We start from the raw sequence: 14703 nt of genomic DNA, 5'->3' as shown, positions 1-14703 counted from the left end.
TAGCAAAAGAATAATGAATGAGTGTTTATGCTAAGATTAATACTCCATTTGTCCCAATTTACTTGTAACATTTTGACTGAACACGCTTGTCGATGTAAATGTTTGACCATCGATTTCTTTATATATATATATATATATATATATATATATATATATATATAAGTTATAAATATTTTATATTAATAAACTATACATTAAATAGACCCAAAGATATCTTACATGATTACATTGACTTTCACATAATAGCTAGAAAAGATAGTCAGAGTGAGATATGCAAATAAAGCAAAAAGTCAAAACGTTACGAGTAATTTGGGACGGAGGGGTTGCTTGATTGTTGACTTGTTGTCATAAATTTACAAATGAACACTATTTAATATACTATTACAATTAGTCTTTGTGTGAATCAAGTAATTAGTGCACATCAAGTTTTATAGTGTACTGCAGACAATTTGCTCAAGTACTAACATTTTCTGTTCTAAACTTTCATTACTATATTAGATTTGTTTGTCCTATCGTGATAGATTTATTTGAGTGTAGCTCCAAAATAGAAGATTTTTGATAGCTTTTGTCTTAATTTGATCTACTTCTTTGTTATTATGTTGTTTATGGGTATTCCCAAAAGATAAAGATGTTTTTGTCATTAACAATAAGCCATGGTAAAGATTACATAATACCCCTATTGTAACTAGCAAAGAAAAAGTGAAAAAAGGAAAAAATTTATGTTCAATTTAGTTAATGTAAACATCTTAAGAGTTTTAAAAAATACACCATATTAAAAAGAAAACAAATCAAATCAATATAATTCATGAAAATACAATGAGTTTAACTTTATACGTAGTATTATATTTGAAAAAAAAAAAAATTATTGTCATTTTTATAATCGTCAACTAAAAATATGCAACTAGTATATAATTAATATAACTTGTAAAATATATTGTTGGAGATAATATGATTAATACTTAACTAGGTCAAAATCCCGTGCAATGTACGGTTGTTAAATATTACAAAATACTACATAAAGTATATAAAATATATTTAGAAATAATTCATTTGAATATATATGGAATATGACTGTCAATATGAAAAGAAAATATCATAAGATATAAATAGTCACTTAAAGATTTTGCCAAAAAAAAAAAAAAGTAAAAAAAGCGGAAATTTTTTTTACAAGGTAACGACAAGTGTCATTGAGGATTTGCTTTTAGTATAAGTTATTAATTAATTAATTAATTAATAGATAGATGAAGTTTGAAGGAATGAAGGGTGGTTAGCTTATTGTTGGAAGTTCTTGATATAAAACAAGAGTGTTGGGAAAAATAAGAGAGAGAGAGAAAAACAAATGAAAGGGGAAAAGTCCCACATTGATTGGGGAGGAAGGTTTTTCCTTGTCTTTATAATGTAGTGCTTTAGCACTACTTAGTTGAGTGAGTTGGAGGTGTGTGTTACTCCACACACACACGCGCGCGCGCGCGCGCCGAGCCGGGTCGGGCTCGGGACTCGGGGTCTAGGGGAATGCGCGGGCGTGGGTCCTTGTTATCTTTTTGGAGAAATTTTATTTCCCTTTTTCTTTGTTAAACAGAATATTCCTTTTTGTCTGTTGGGATTATTCTTTTCTGACTGTTGTGAGAATTAATCAGCCATTAATTCCTTGATTGTAGCTGACTGATTAATTCCTTGTTTCTTGCCTCGGTTGTTGACTGACCAAATTAATCTGGTCATTTTCTTGGCCAGATTCTTCCCACCTTTCATGCTTCCCGTTTTTCCTCTTCACCCTATAAATATTCGGTGGTTTTCTCAGCCTAAATACACAACACAATCAGTCATCTCTCTTCTCTAAAATTATCTAAACACATGTTCTTTACGTTCTGTTTTCTGGGCAAGTATTCTGAGTTCCAGTCGGGTTTGTGAGTGCGCATAAACTCCGGCGCCGTGCTTATCTTGGAGGGCGACCGCATTTGTCTACTGCACCGGGAGGTAGCGCGGAATCGTCTTTTAGGTCAGTGGTTTTCCACGACGCGGCTATTGTCAGTTTTGGTTCACGCATCAAGAGATAAGTTAATTCTGTTTTATTGCTTATTAGTATAACAATCTAAAAGACGATTATGGCTTCCAAATTCCTTGTTCCTGATATGTCTAAACTAGAACCCCTTGATGGAAAGAATTATAAACGTTGGGCTGTTAGGATGCATTTTTATTTGGAGCAGATTGATGTTGCATATGTTCTTGATGCTATTGTTGAACCTGTTGATAAAGATGATTTGTCTGAATATGAGATTAAGTTTTCTAAGGATGATAGAACTTGTAAGGGCATGTTGTTACATTATATGTCGAATAGTCTGTTGGATATTTATATGGGTTTTTATCATGCTAAGGATATTTGGGATGCTTTAGAGAAAAAATATGGAACTGATGATGCTGGTACTAAACGTTATTGTGTTAGTAAGTGGTTAAGTTTTCAAGTTGTTGATGATAAGCCTATTATTGATCAGATTCATGCTTATGAGAGTGTTTGTATTAATATGGCTGCTGAAGGTCTGTCTATTTGTGATACTACCCTTGCCATTGTTCTGATTGAGAAACTCCCTCCCTCTTGGAAGGATTTTCGTAACCAACTCATGCACAAAAAGAAAGACCTAACCTTAGAGGAACTTGCTGCCCACCTCAAAATTGAGGAGGAAAACCGTATCAAAGACAAAGCCCCTTCTGTTTTTCCTTCCTCTTCTTCTGCCAAAGCCAACCTTGTTGAACCCAAATCAAACAACCAGTCTAAAGCCAAAAACAGTAACCTTAAGCCTAATGGGAAAATTCAGAAGTACAAGTTTAAGGGGATCTGTTATGAGTGTGGTTTGACTGGTCACAGGGCTAGAGATTGCAGGGTCAAGAAGAAGAATGGGCAAAGTCAAGCAAACCTTATTGAGGATTCTGACGTTATTGTTGTTGTTGTTTTAGAAGCTAACTTTACAGGTAATGCTGCTGAGTGGATTGTTGACACTGGAGCTACCAGGCACATCTGCGCCAACAAGGATATGTTCACTACCTATGACAAGGTTGAAGGTGAAAATGTCTTCATGGGCAACTCAGCTTCTGCTTCTATCCAAGGCAAAGGGAAGATCGTTCTCACTCTCACTTCTGGAAAATTGCTTACTCTCACTAATGTTTTGCATGTTCCAGAAATGCGCAGGAATTTAATTTCTGGCAGTTTGCTCATGAAAGCTGGACTGAAGCTCTCCTTTGATTCTGATAGATTAGTTCTTACTCGCAATGGGGAATTTGTAGGGAAGGGCTTTTGTAATGGGGGGCTTTTTACTCTTGATGTTAAAGTTGACACTATGAATAAGAATGCTAGTACTTCTTCTGCTTATATTGCTGAGTCTATTGATTTATGGCATGCTAGATTAGGTCACGTTAATTTTGATTATGTTAAAAGGCTTAAACACTTAAATTTGATTCCAAGTTTTTCTAAAACTGATTTTTCGAAATGTCAAGTTTGTGTTGAAGCCAAATTTACTAAGAAGCCATTTAAATCAGTAGATAGACAGACTGAAGTACTAGAACTTGTTCATAGTGACTTAGGTGATTTTAATAATCACGAAAGTAGAGGGGGTAAAAAGTATTATATTACTTTTGTTGATGACTGTTCACGTTTTTGCATGGTTTATCTTCTCAAGTCTAAGGACGAAGCTGAGGAAATGTTCCTCAAATATAAAGCTGAGGTAGAAAACCAGTTGGACAAAAAGATCAAGAGGGTTAGGAGTGACAGGGGTGGTGAGTACAGCCCTGACACTCTTAAGGCATTTTGTGAGCGACTTGGCATTGTTCATGAGACGAAGGCTCCCTATTCACCCGAACAAAACGGTATAGCTGAAAGGAAAAATAGAACTTTAAAGAATATGATGAATTCTATGCTTATTAGTTCTGGGCTTCCTAATAACATGTGGGGGAAGGCTATTCTTTCTGCTTGTCATGTTTTGAACAGGGTTCCTCACAAGAAGCTTGACAAGACTCCATACGAAATATGGAAAGGTCGAGCGCCAAACCTGAAATACTTGAAAGTGTGGGGGTGCCTAGCAAAAGTAGGCATACCTAGCTTCAAGAGGGATAAGATTGGTCCCAAAACTGTTGATGTTATTTTTATTGGCTATGCTTATCAAAGTGCAGCTTATCGTTTCTTTGTTAAAGGTGCTAACAATTCTTATGCAGGTGGTCATATCATTGAAGCAAGAGATGCTGAGTTCTTTGAGAACATTTTTCCTTTGAAAATGTCTCCTTCTAATGATAGTGAATTGCATGCTAGTATTTCTGTTAGTTTACCTATTGCTAATGCTCCTATTACTAACGATGATTCTGTTTTGGAGCCAAGGAGAAGCAAAAGGGCAAGAAAGGAAAATAGTTTTGGTCCTGATTTTATTACTTCTTATTTATCTGAATCTTCCTTAATTGATGATGATTTTGTGCATATTTTTGTTTTGGAAGATGATCCAAGAACCTATGATGAGGCAATGAGGTCAGTTGATGCTGTTTTTTTGGAAAGAAGCAATTGATAGTGAATTACAATCAATTCTCAATAATAACACTTGGGAATTGGTTGAACTTCCTAGAGGTTGTAAGCCCATTACTTGTAAATGGATCTTTCGGAAAAAATTAAAGGCCGATGGATCCATAGACAAGTATAAGGCAAGGATAGTGGTAAGGGGTTTTACTCAAAAGTTTGGCATTGATTATTTTGATACTTACTCCCCTGTTACTAAAATTGCAACCATTAGGACTTTAATTGCTCTTGCTTGCATTTTTGATCTTGTTGTTCATCAAATGGATGTCAAAACTGCATTTTTGAATGGTGACTTGGATGAGGAGATTTACATGGTCCAACCTGAAGGGTTCGTTGTTCCAGGACAAGAGGAGAAGGTTTGTAAGTTAGTCAAGTCATTGTATGGGCTTAAACAAGCTCCAAAGCAATGGCATGACAAATTCGATAAGACTATGACTGGTAATGGTTTTCATGTTAATGAAGGTGACTCTTGTGTTTATTTTAAGCATGATAGTCATGGATGTGTAATTATTTGTCTTTATGTGGATGATATGTTGATTTTTGGGACTGACTTGGATCGTGTAAATGAGACAAAACAGTTTTTGAGTTCGAATTTTGAAATGAAAGACATGGGTGAGGCAGATGTGATTTTGGGAGTAAAAATCAAGAGGACTCCAAATGGCATCTGTCTTAATCAGTCACACTATGTTGAAAAACTTCTTAAAAAGTTTGACTCATTTAATGTCGATCCAGTTAAGACTCCCTATGACCTAAGTTTCCACTTAAAGAAAAATAATGGTAATCCAGTTAATCAGTCTGAATATGCTAGAATTATTGGTAGTGTTATGTTTCTTATGAACTACACTAGACCTGACATTGCTTATTCTGTTAGTAGGTTGAGCAGGTACACTCATAATCCAAGCAGTGATCATTGGATTGCTCTAAGGAGGTTGCTTAGGTACCTTAAGGGTACTATGGATTGGGGTTTGCACTACTCCAAATTTCCTGGAGTTTTGGAGGGTTTTTGTGATGCCAACTGGGTATCCGATAATGATGAAGTTAACTCCACTAGTGGCTATGTCTTCACCCTTGGGGGTGGAGCCGTATCCTGGAAATCTTGTAAGCAATCTTGTACTGCTATGTCTACTATGGAATCTGAGTTTATTGCTCTTGAATTGGCAGGTCATGAGGCAGAATGGTTGAGGAACATGCTTGCAGAGCAGATATTCCACTGTGGGGGAAGCCAGCTCCTTCAGTTGCACTTCATTGTGATTCGCAAGCTGCTATTGCTGTTGCACACAACCATGCCTATAATGGGAAGAAGAGACACATCCGTCTGAGGCATAAAGCCGTCAGAAATTTGTTGTCTGAAGGGGTGATATCACTGGACTATGTTAAGTCCGAAAAGAACATTGCGGATCCGTTAACTAAAGGCCTATGTAAAAAACTAGTTTTGGAAACATCGGAAGAGATGGGGCTAAAGCCCGTTGTATGAATTGTGAAATAATGAACTCCTACTCACTATGAGTTCAAAGGGGAACATTATGTAATAATTCGGAAGCACTTTTTTATTTTATTTGTCCATCTCTAGATGTTTGTTTTGTGCTTAGCTACATATGAGAAGGAGGTTGAGCATACGGCTCTTAATGAACCCATATCCATATTTTTGGAGGTGTGTTGTAGCTCACACTTGATGGAGTTCACCTACTTAGGTGTGGAAGTGTGGCCGCTTCCTATGAGTATTTCGTGGGCTTATACTCTAGAGCACCTATGAGCATCCAGGCTGGACGTATGGCCAGTATAATGCGTCATCTTTATTCGCGGAATTTCAGAATATTATACATGTTCAATTGTGTGGCTCAAAGTGACGGGTCCCTAACTCCCTATTGAGTTCAAGACGAAGGTCACTTGGTAGGTGAGGGATCATAGCTTGATGTCCACTATGTGTTAATTCAAGTCGCGAGACATTGACACTTATGCAATTGTTTTGTTTTGCCCAGAATTCATTTTTCCTTTCTTTCTTTTTCATATCTTCGAACCTGTGGGGGATTGTTGGAAGTTCTTGATATAAAACAAGAGTGTTGGGAAAAATAAGAGAGAGAGAGAAAAACAAATGAAAGGGGAAAAGTCCCACATTGATTGGGGAGGAAGGTTTTTCCTTGTCTTTATAATGTAGTGCTTTAGCACTACTTAGTTGAGTGAGTTGGAGGTGTGTGTTACTCCACACACACACGCGCGCGCGCGCGCGCCGAGCCAGGTCGGGTCGGGCTCGGGCCTCGGGACTTGGGACTTGGGGTCTTGGGGAATGCGATGCGCGGGCGTGGGTCCTTGTTATCTTTTTGGAGAAATTTTATTTCCCTTTTTCTTTGTTAAACAGAATATTCCTTTTTGTCTGTTGGGATTATTCTTTTCTGACTGTTGTGAGAATTAATCAGCCATTAATTCCTTGATTGTAGCTGACTGATTAATTCCTTGTTTCTTGCCTCGGTTGTTGACTGACCAAATTAATCTGGTCATTTTCTTGGCCAGATTCTTCCCACCTTTCATGCTTCCCGTTTTTCCTCTTCACCCTATAAATATTCGGTGGTTTTCTCAGCCTAAATACACAACACAATCAGTCATCTCTCTTCTCTAAAATTATCTAAACACATGTTCTTTACGTTCTGTTTTCTGGGCAAGTATTCTGAGTTCCAGTCGGGTTTGTGAGTGCGCATAAACTCCGGCGCCGTGCTTATCCTGGAGGGCGACCGCATTTGTCTACTGCACCGGGAGGTAGCGCGGAATCGTCTTTTAGGTCAGTGGTTTTCCACGACGCGACTATTGTCAGTTTTGGTTCACGCATCAAGAGATAAGTTAATTCTGTTTTATTGCTTATTAGTATAACACTTATGTCCATAGTTGATTAAATTAGATGGTGGCAAGTGTGTGAAACGTTCACATGAGAAAGTTCTTAATAAATAGTTAGAAAGTTGTTGTATCCCTCTTAAATCTTAACAAACACGTCTGTGATATTAAAGAAATGGTCATCCTCAGCTTTATTTGAGGTGATAAATACTCGTATTATTCAAATCCAAGTAATTAACTTTAATCATCCTTTTGTCATAGCCAGCCAATAATTCTACTCTTATCAATTTTATTATGGTACGTGTAGTGTATTTAAATTCACATAAACAATTATTCTTCCCATAAAATAATTATAAAGTCGGGTACTATACTTTTCTTTTTTAATTAATGGAATATGGAGTATTTATCAATTATAGTATTTGCTGACGAGGGAAGAAGAGTGAAGAGTGGTGGGTTGGTGACTTGGTGGCGACATATATTATGTCGATCCGATATTTGTCAGAGGTGTTGCCCTTAATTTGCCACATGTCCAATGTTAATATGGGTGACATCTCACATATACTTGATGCCCCATGCCATACGAACAAAAATAAATAATCCAACTAATAATTGGGTTCAGATAATATTTCGGGTCATTACATGTAATAGTTTAATTATAAGGATTAGTTTTTTTACTCATAAAAATTAGATTTATCATAAATATCTCAAATTTTTTATCATAAATTTATTAATAACCATATAATCCTTGTCAAAAACCCTCAACCATTGATATGTATATACTATGTATTTTTTTATTGCTACAATTATGCTGTTTGGCCTATCAATTGTTAAGTCCAATTACTTTTTTAGCACAATTCCTCCATTTTTTTTTATCTATGTATTGACCAAATGACATGATAAATTTTAAACTTCTTAGGCCTGGTTCAGTTCACCTTAAAAAAATATTCAATAAAAATAATTTCAATTCAATAAAAATAATTAAAGTGCAACAAAAATAAGTTCAATTCAGTATAATTAATTTCAGTTCAGTAAAAATAATTTCAATTCAGCATAAATCAGTAACTCGAAAGAAGAAATATAATAAAGTTCCTGTAAAAATAATTGAAGTTCAACAAAAAAAGTAATTTCAATTCAATAAAAATAATTTAAATTCAGCAAAAATAATTTAAGTTTAGCAAAAATAAGGTAAAGCGAGTGGTGGCTTACAGTTTAATTCGTCTTAGATTAACGTACTAGACATTTTCGAAGTGAATTGAAATGATAATTCCTCCATCATTAATGGTAACCATTTTATTGCACAATCTATTGAATTGAAAAAGAAAAATTAGAATACATCCAAAAAAAAAAAAAAAATCAAAGTTGAGCAACCAAGCAGCGGGAAAACGTATCGAAGCCGTGTTAATATAACTGCTATATTTAACGGTCAACACCAACAGTTTTACGATTAATATTTTCCAGATAAGGACAACACTCACTATTATTTTTTTAATTTCCAACTTACATTTTATTTATTTATTTATTTTCTCACCAATCAAAAATCAAATCAAATAAGATACAAAAACAACTTTAAAATCTCCCTTCTTCCCACTTTCTTACCTCCATAAATCTCCATTTTTTCAATCAAAACCCTTTAAATACATACATTTCTTCATTCATTTCTCAATTTAATCTGATCCATTTCACCAATTTAATCATATTTTTTCACACTTTATAATAATTATTTGGATAAAATTTTTTTTAAAATGGGGAGTAGTAGTACCCATCATAATTACAAGATGTTTATGTGTTTCAATAGAAAGTTTAAGATCAATGACATTCAACCACCATTTGATCTTGTTGAAGCTTTTACAATTTACTCCCAAAAAGGGACCCACATGAATGCGGCGCAACTCCACCGTTTTCTGGTCGATTTTCAGGCGGAGGATACGACGGAGGCCGACGCTACTCGTCTTCTCGACGACATTCTACGACGCCGACGACATCTTAGCAAGTTTACGCGCCAAGGGTTAACTCTTGATGATTTCTTCTTTTTTCTCTTTTCTGATGATCTTAATTCTCCTCTTAATTCCCAGGTAATTTTCCTTTTTTTTTTTTTTTTTTTTTTTTTTTTTTTTTTTTGTGATTATTGATTGGATTGGATAGGATTGTATTGGATTATTTAAGGATTAATATAAAGCGGGTATTCTCTTATTCGGGTGGGTTTTTGTTTATTCGGGAGTATAGAGAGTCACAAAGGATAAATGATGTGGACGGAATTATTTGATTAGGGTAATTTGTGGATGAAAAAGGTTTTTTTTTTTTTGATGGGATTGATTTTAGTTTGGGTTTTGGAAAAGGGAAACAGAATATGTTTGTTGTATTTCTTTTTGAGTAATGTCAACTGATCATCAGTTGTCTGTATGTTAAAATGTGATTGGAAAGGTGAATTAGGAATTTGGTGGAGATTTGCTTGATAATTTTTGTGCAAAGGTGGTAAGTTTTGACTGAAGGGTGAATTTTGTGATTGAAGGTTTTGTGGGGAAATGTATGTGGGGTTATTTATGGTTAATAATTGGCAGTAATTCTGGTGGGTAATGGAATAGTTTGTAATTTTAGATGCTTTTGACTTTAGGGAAGATTACTATATATGATTTGGAGTTTTGTAGGAGAAATGGCCCAAATGGGTGTGAAAGATTTTTATGGTTGGAATCAAAATACATTCTGGTTATGCTGTCAATGCTAGCTTCAATGTCACGAGGCGAAAGCTTGGTGCTTGGAATCTGTTGTTCTTGATTCAGGCTGTTATAGATGCTTTTGTTGCTTCTTTCTAGGGTTCTGAGTTTGAAGTCTCAAAAGCAAAGTGGGTTGTTCTGATAGAAATAGAAATGGTAGTTTGTTGTATTGAGGAAGTGTAGGTGTTACTTTGGCAGTTTGGATTATATATGTGAATATAGTATATAGGAATATATTTTGAAGTCTCAAAAGCAAAGTGGGTTGTTCTGATATACTAAAGGAATATATATGTGACTATAGGATATACCTAACCATACTTACTGGAGTTACTGCTGAAGTTGTAACTTTTAGCATTTGAAACTGGTTTTATTTGTAGCTAAAAATGTGTGTTATGGACCCTTACACACTTAAAAAAGACAATATTAACTATGAAGAAATCTGAATTTCCTGAGCAAGTATGCAAGCTGCTATTTCAATTATACTTCAAGCATTTTTTGAAGACAATGTTTTAGCCTGTACTAGTGAATTGGACTTCTTTTACGATGAATTGATGATTGCCACAGTTTAACTTGTCTTTTTTTTGACACTTGATTCCATGAATGATCTCCTGCAGGGAATATGTAGTCTTCTCTTGACATAAAGCATATTTTTATTGTTTTTTTTTTTTTTTCACAGGTGCATCATGACATGACTGCTCCAATGCAACATTATTTCATATTCACGGGTCATAATTCTTACTTAACGGGGAATCAGCTCAGCAGTGACTGCAGTGATGTACCAATAATTAAGGCGTTGCAGAGAGGAGTCAGGGTGATTGAACTTGATATCTGGCCTAATTCAGCAAAAGACGATATCAATGTTCTTCATGGAAGGTATGTGAACTTCTTTGAGTCCTATCTCTGAATGTGTACAGCTTACTTGTGTCTTGTTAGACCTTAAATCTTAACATCTGAATTTTCTCTTCATTTGTAGGACCTTCACAACTCCAGTGTCGCTCATCAAATGTTTGAAGTCTATAAAAGAACATGCTTTTGCAGCATCTTCATATCCCTTGATAATAACATTAGAAGACCACCTTACTCCCGACCTTCAAGCTAAGGTTGCAAAGGTAGTTTTCCATGAACTCTTTATTTTTTATTTATTTTTATCCCCTGCATCAAACTATGTCTTCTGTGCCTTTTGCTTTTCATCTTGTAACATATTAGTTGTTCTTCTAGATGGTGACTGAAATATTTGGGGAGATGCTGTACTGCCCAGAGTGTCAACACTTAGAACATTTTCCTTCACCGGAAGAGTTGAAGTTCAGAATACTTCTTTCAACTAAACCACCAAAAGAATACCTTGAGGCCAAACAAAGCAAAGATAAGGGGAGTGCCTCGCCAGCTTCATCTGGAGATGATACGCAACCCAATAGTACCCAGGGTGATAGTGAAAGTGATCAAGATGATGAAGACAGTGATGCTGCGTCTGATGGTAAATCTGGTCAGTTGGTTGCACCACAGTACAAGCGTCTGATTGCTATTCATGCTGGTAAACCAAAGAATGGCTTGAGAGAAGCACTTAGAACTGGTTTAGATAAAGTTAAACGTCTTAGTTTGAGTGAACAGGCTCTTGAAAGGGCAGCATTAAATTATGGACCTGATGTTGTGAGGTGAATGGGTTTTGTCTTGATGTACACTGTTCTCTCACAGCAGCAATTTCTGCTCCATTATTTCTGTAAGACTCACTGATAGCCATTCTTGCTGCTTCAAAATTGTAGGTTCACGCAGAGAAACTTTCTTAGGATTTATCCCAAGGGAACACGTATTAGATCTTCAAACTATGAGCCATTGGTTGGATGGATGCATGGGGCTCAAATGGTTGCTTTTAACATGCAGGTAGCTTTGATTACTGTCTCTGAGCTATTAAATTTATGATGCCTTTTATTTTTTTTAAAAAGCCTTTTATCTAAATTGGTTTTTTTTCCCTGTTTGAGGCAAACAAGTTAAATTGCTATTAAGCTAGTTTGATTAATTCTGTCGATTTAAAATGCGTTTGGTGTGTATGCTCAAACTTAGGAAATAAAAGCATGTTTCTGTATGCTTTATCCTAGCATTGATCCTTTGCTTGGTAACTTTGCTTCAATGTCCTTTTATGTTCTATATCTGATTTAATGTTCAGTTTTTTATTGTTCTCATTGATATGATGATTTTTTCTTGGTTTTGTATCTTTTATCTGATGGAGTCAATGGATTTTTATTTCTTTGAAATGCAGGGATATGGTAAATCTCTTTGGTTAATGCAAGGGATGTTTCGATCTAATGGTGGCTGTGGCTTCGTCAAAAAGCCTGATTTTCTGATGAAAAAAGGTCCAAATGGTGAGGTATTTGATCCAAAGGCCCCGTTAGAAGTGAAGAAGACTTTGAAGGTCAGCTGATAAATGATCATTCTAATTATGGTTCTAGCTAAGCTACTACTGTTCTTCAACTGGACTCTGCGTGAAACTTGCAGGTTCGGGCATACTTGGGAGATGGATGGCGCTTGGATTTTAGCAAAACTCACTTCGATACTTTTTCTCCACCAGATTTCTATGTGAAGGTTAGTCCAGTTAAATTCCATGGCCTGTATTCATGAAGTCTATTCTAGTATAGAATTTAGTTCGTGTACAATGAATTGAGTTTGCCTAACATCAATTCTCTGGTTACTGATAAGTCCTGTTTTGGTCTTTAGCAGTCTAGATGAAAAAATTCACATGATGATTAAATTGCTAATTACTGATCTGTTAAGAGGTCTTATTTATAGCAGAAGCTACTAACTTGAATATGTCCTAGGCTGATACATAATTCTCTAGTAGAGCTATTACATATTTTGCATTCAAATATTGGTAGTATTAAAGTATCGTTTATATAATGGAAACTGGCGTTTCTCAAAAAAAAAAAAAAAAATATAATGGAAACTGGTTTAGAAGGATATTATAAATGCAAAATTGAATTTGAGAGAGGAGGGGGGGGGGGGGGGGGGGGGGGGGTGTCATATAATACCCCTCTCGAAGTCTCGAGGGTGATTTGGTTAAAATCCTCTAATGTTGATTCTTTGAAGGCTCCACCAACCTAAAAGGAATACTTTATTTTGGCACTTTTATTTGTGTCATATTGCCTGAAGAAGTCAGATCTGAAGCTGATTGGCAGATTTTTATTTATTATGTGAGCAGTTTCGCATATTGGGAGTTCCAGCAGATTATGCCAAACAGAAAACGAAAGTCATAGAAGATGATTGGGCACCTGTGTGGGATCAGGAGTTCACATTTCCATTAACCGTCCCAGAGTTGGCTCTGCTTCAAATTGAAGTAAGAGAATATGACATGTCAGAGAAGGATGATTTCGGAGGGCAAACGTGTTTGCCAATATCAGAGCTTAAAACCGGAATTAGATCCGTCCGACTTTTTGATAGGAAGGGAGAGAAACTCCCATCTGTTAGGCTTTTGATGAGGTTTCAGTTTTCTTAACTTATACCATACTCGAGGCTGCAGTATTCGAGTGTATAGACTAGGTTACTATTCTGATTAGCTTGCACAGCACAACGACTTGATTTGTTTCAGTATTGGAATTTGACAGGGTGAGAAATAGTAGATCATGCAAGGGAAATGCCCATTTTAGGGATCATTTTTTGTTGTTAGTTGGATAGATCTTCAAAGATGCGGTTTTGAAACATTTATCCTAAGCTAGATATGTGCTGTGTTGAAGCAATGTACCTATCAGTGGTAACAACTGTGCTATGTTGTAACTTGATTCAATATACTACTCTGATAATGAGAAGAGAATCTGAATGTTCATATAAAAAATTACGCTGTTTTCTTAATGCTGCTATGATATAATTATGCTGTTTTCTTAGTAGAAGTTTTCTTATATTACCCTTAATGATGTGATGATACATCTAATTAAGAATTTCAAGAGCAGAATACATTGTTATAGGGTCATTGACAAACTCATGAAAATGCTGTTCATGATGGTACGGGTAAGCTCTATGAATGCAGAATGTTATGTGTAATCGCCTATTCCGTGGGACACAGATTGCTGATAGGTGAACAGACATTTTATATCTATTTGTATGATTTTGGTTAATGGGTTTTGATGAATTTAATGGATTTCGAAAATCTCATGAATATCCGAGGCTGATACATATTCAGAGTTCAGAAAAAGGACAATCCTTGAAATCCGAGGTTGTCTTCTTCATCTTTAAAGGGAAGCTCGTGAGTCATGTCTTTCAAGGTTAAAAGGCGAACATTTAGTGGTGAGTATGACTATAACAAATTTTCTTGAGTTACAGCTGTTTTTGCTGCAGTGTAGCTATAATACATTGTTCTGACAATTTTTTTATTTTGTGCTGCAGAAACTTTGTGTGCTCGAATGTTTTGCTGTCGTTTATTGGTAAAACTTTGAATTCAGTCAGTTGATGTGAATGATTATAAACTTCAGGACTTCGATCTCTTCTGTATGAAAAAGATTAAAAGAATGACAGTTTATTTTATTTTTTATTGTGATTCATTCACACTTTAATTTTGTTAAGGTCTGTAAGCACATAATTGTAAGAAACGGTTTGCTGATATCTCTTGAGGAACGAGGTATGCAAACCCCGGTAGTA

General features: G+C 35.6%; 1 protein-coding gene across 1 annotated transcript; it reads left to right on the top strand.

The window, feature by feature from the left end:
- The first annotated feature begins 8914 nt into the window (after positions 1 to 8914).
- LOC145592674 (phosphoinositide phospholipase C 6-like) lies at positions 8915 to 14032 on the top strand. The gene is made up of 8 exons (XM_081649183.1): positions 8915 to 9444; positions 10760 to 10956; positions 11057 to 11192; positions 11302 to 11735; positions 11844 to 11961; positions 12338 to 12490; positions 12574 to 12660; positions 13274 to 14032. The coding sequence occupies exons 1-8, from the start codon at positions 9115 to 9117 to the stop codon at positions 13565 to 13567; spliced, it is 1749 nt and encodes a 582-aa protein (XP_081505309.1). The 5' UTR covers positions 8915 to 9114; the 3' UTR covers positions 13568 to 14032.
- Positions 14033 to 14703: the final 671 nt, after the last annotated feature.

This window comes from Chenopodium album, chromosome 18, assembly GCF_948465745.1.
Source record: "Chenopodium album chromosome 18, dcCheAlbu1.1, whole genome shotgun sequence".
In the NCBI taxonomy this organism is placed as follows: domain Eukaryota; kingdom Viridiplantae; phylum Streptophyta; class Magnoliopsida; order Caryophyllales; family Amaranthaceae; genus Chenopodium; species Chenopodium album.
This window is presented reverse-complemented; position numbering and strand designations above follow the sequence as displayed.

Bases quoted from the DNA above. Each gene is read 5' to 3' on its own strand.
- LOC145592674 (XM_081649183.1), top strand. From the start codon at position 9,115: ATGGGGAGTAGTAGTACCCATCATAATTACAAGATGTTTATGTGTTTC. The intron at 9,445-10,759 runs GTAATTTTCCTT...TTTTTTTCACAG, and splicing joins ATTCTCCTCTTAATTCCCAG to GTGCATCATGACATGACTGC. The intron at 11,193-11,301 runs GTAGTTTTCCAT...TTGTTCTTCTAG, and splicing joins TTCAAGCTAAGGTTGCAAAG to ATGGTGACTGAAATATTTGG.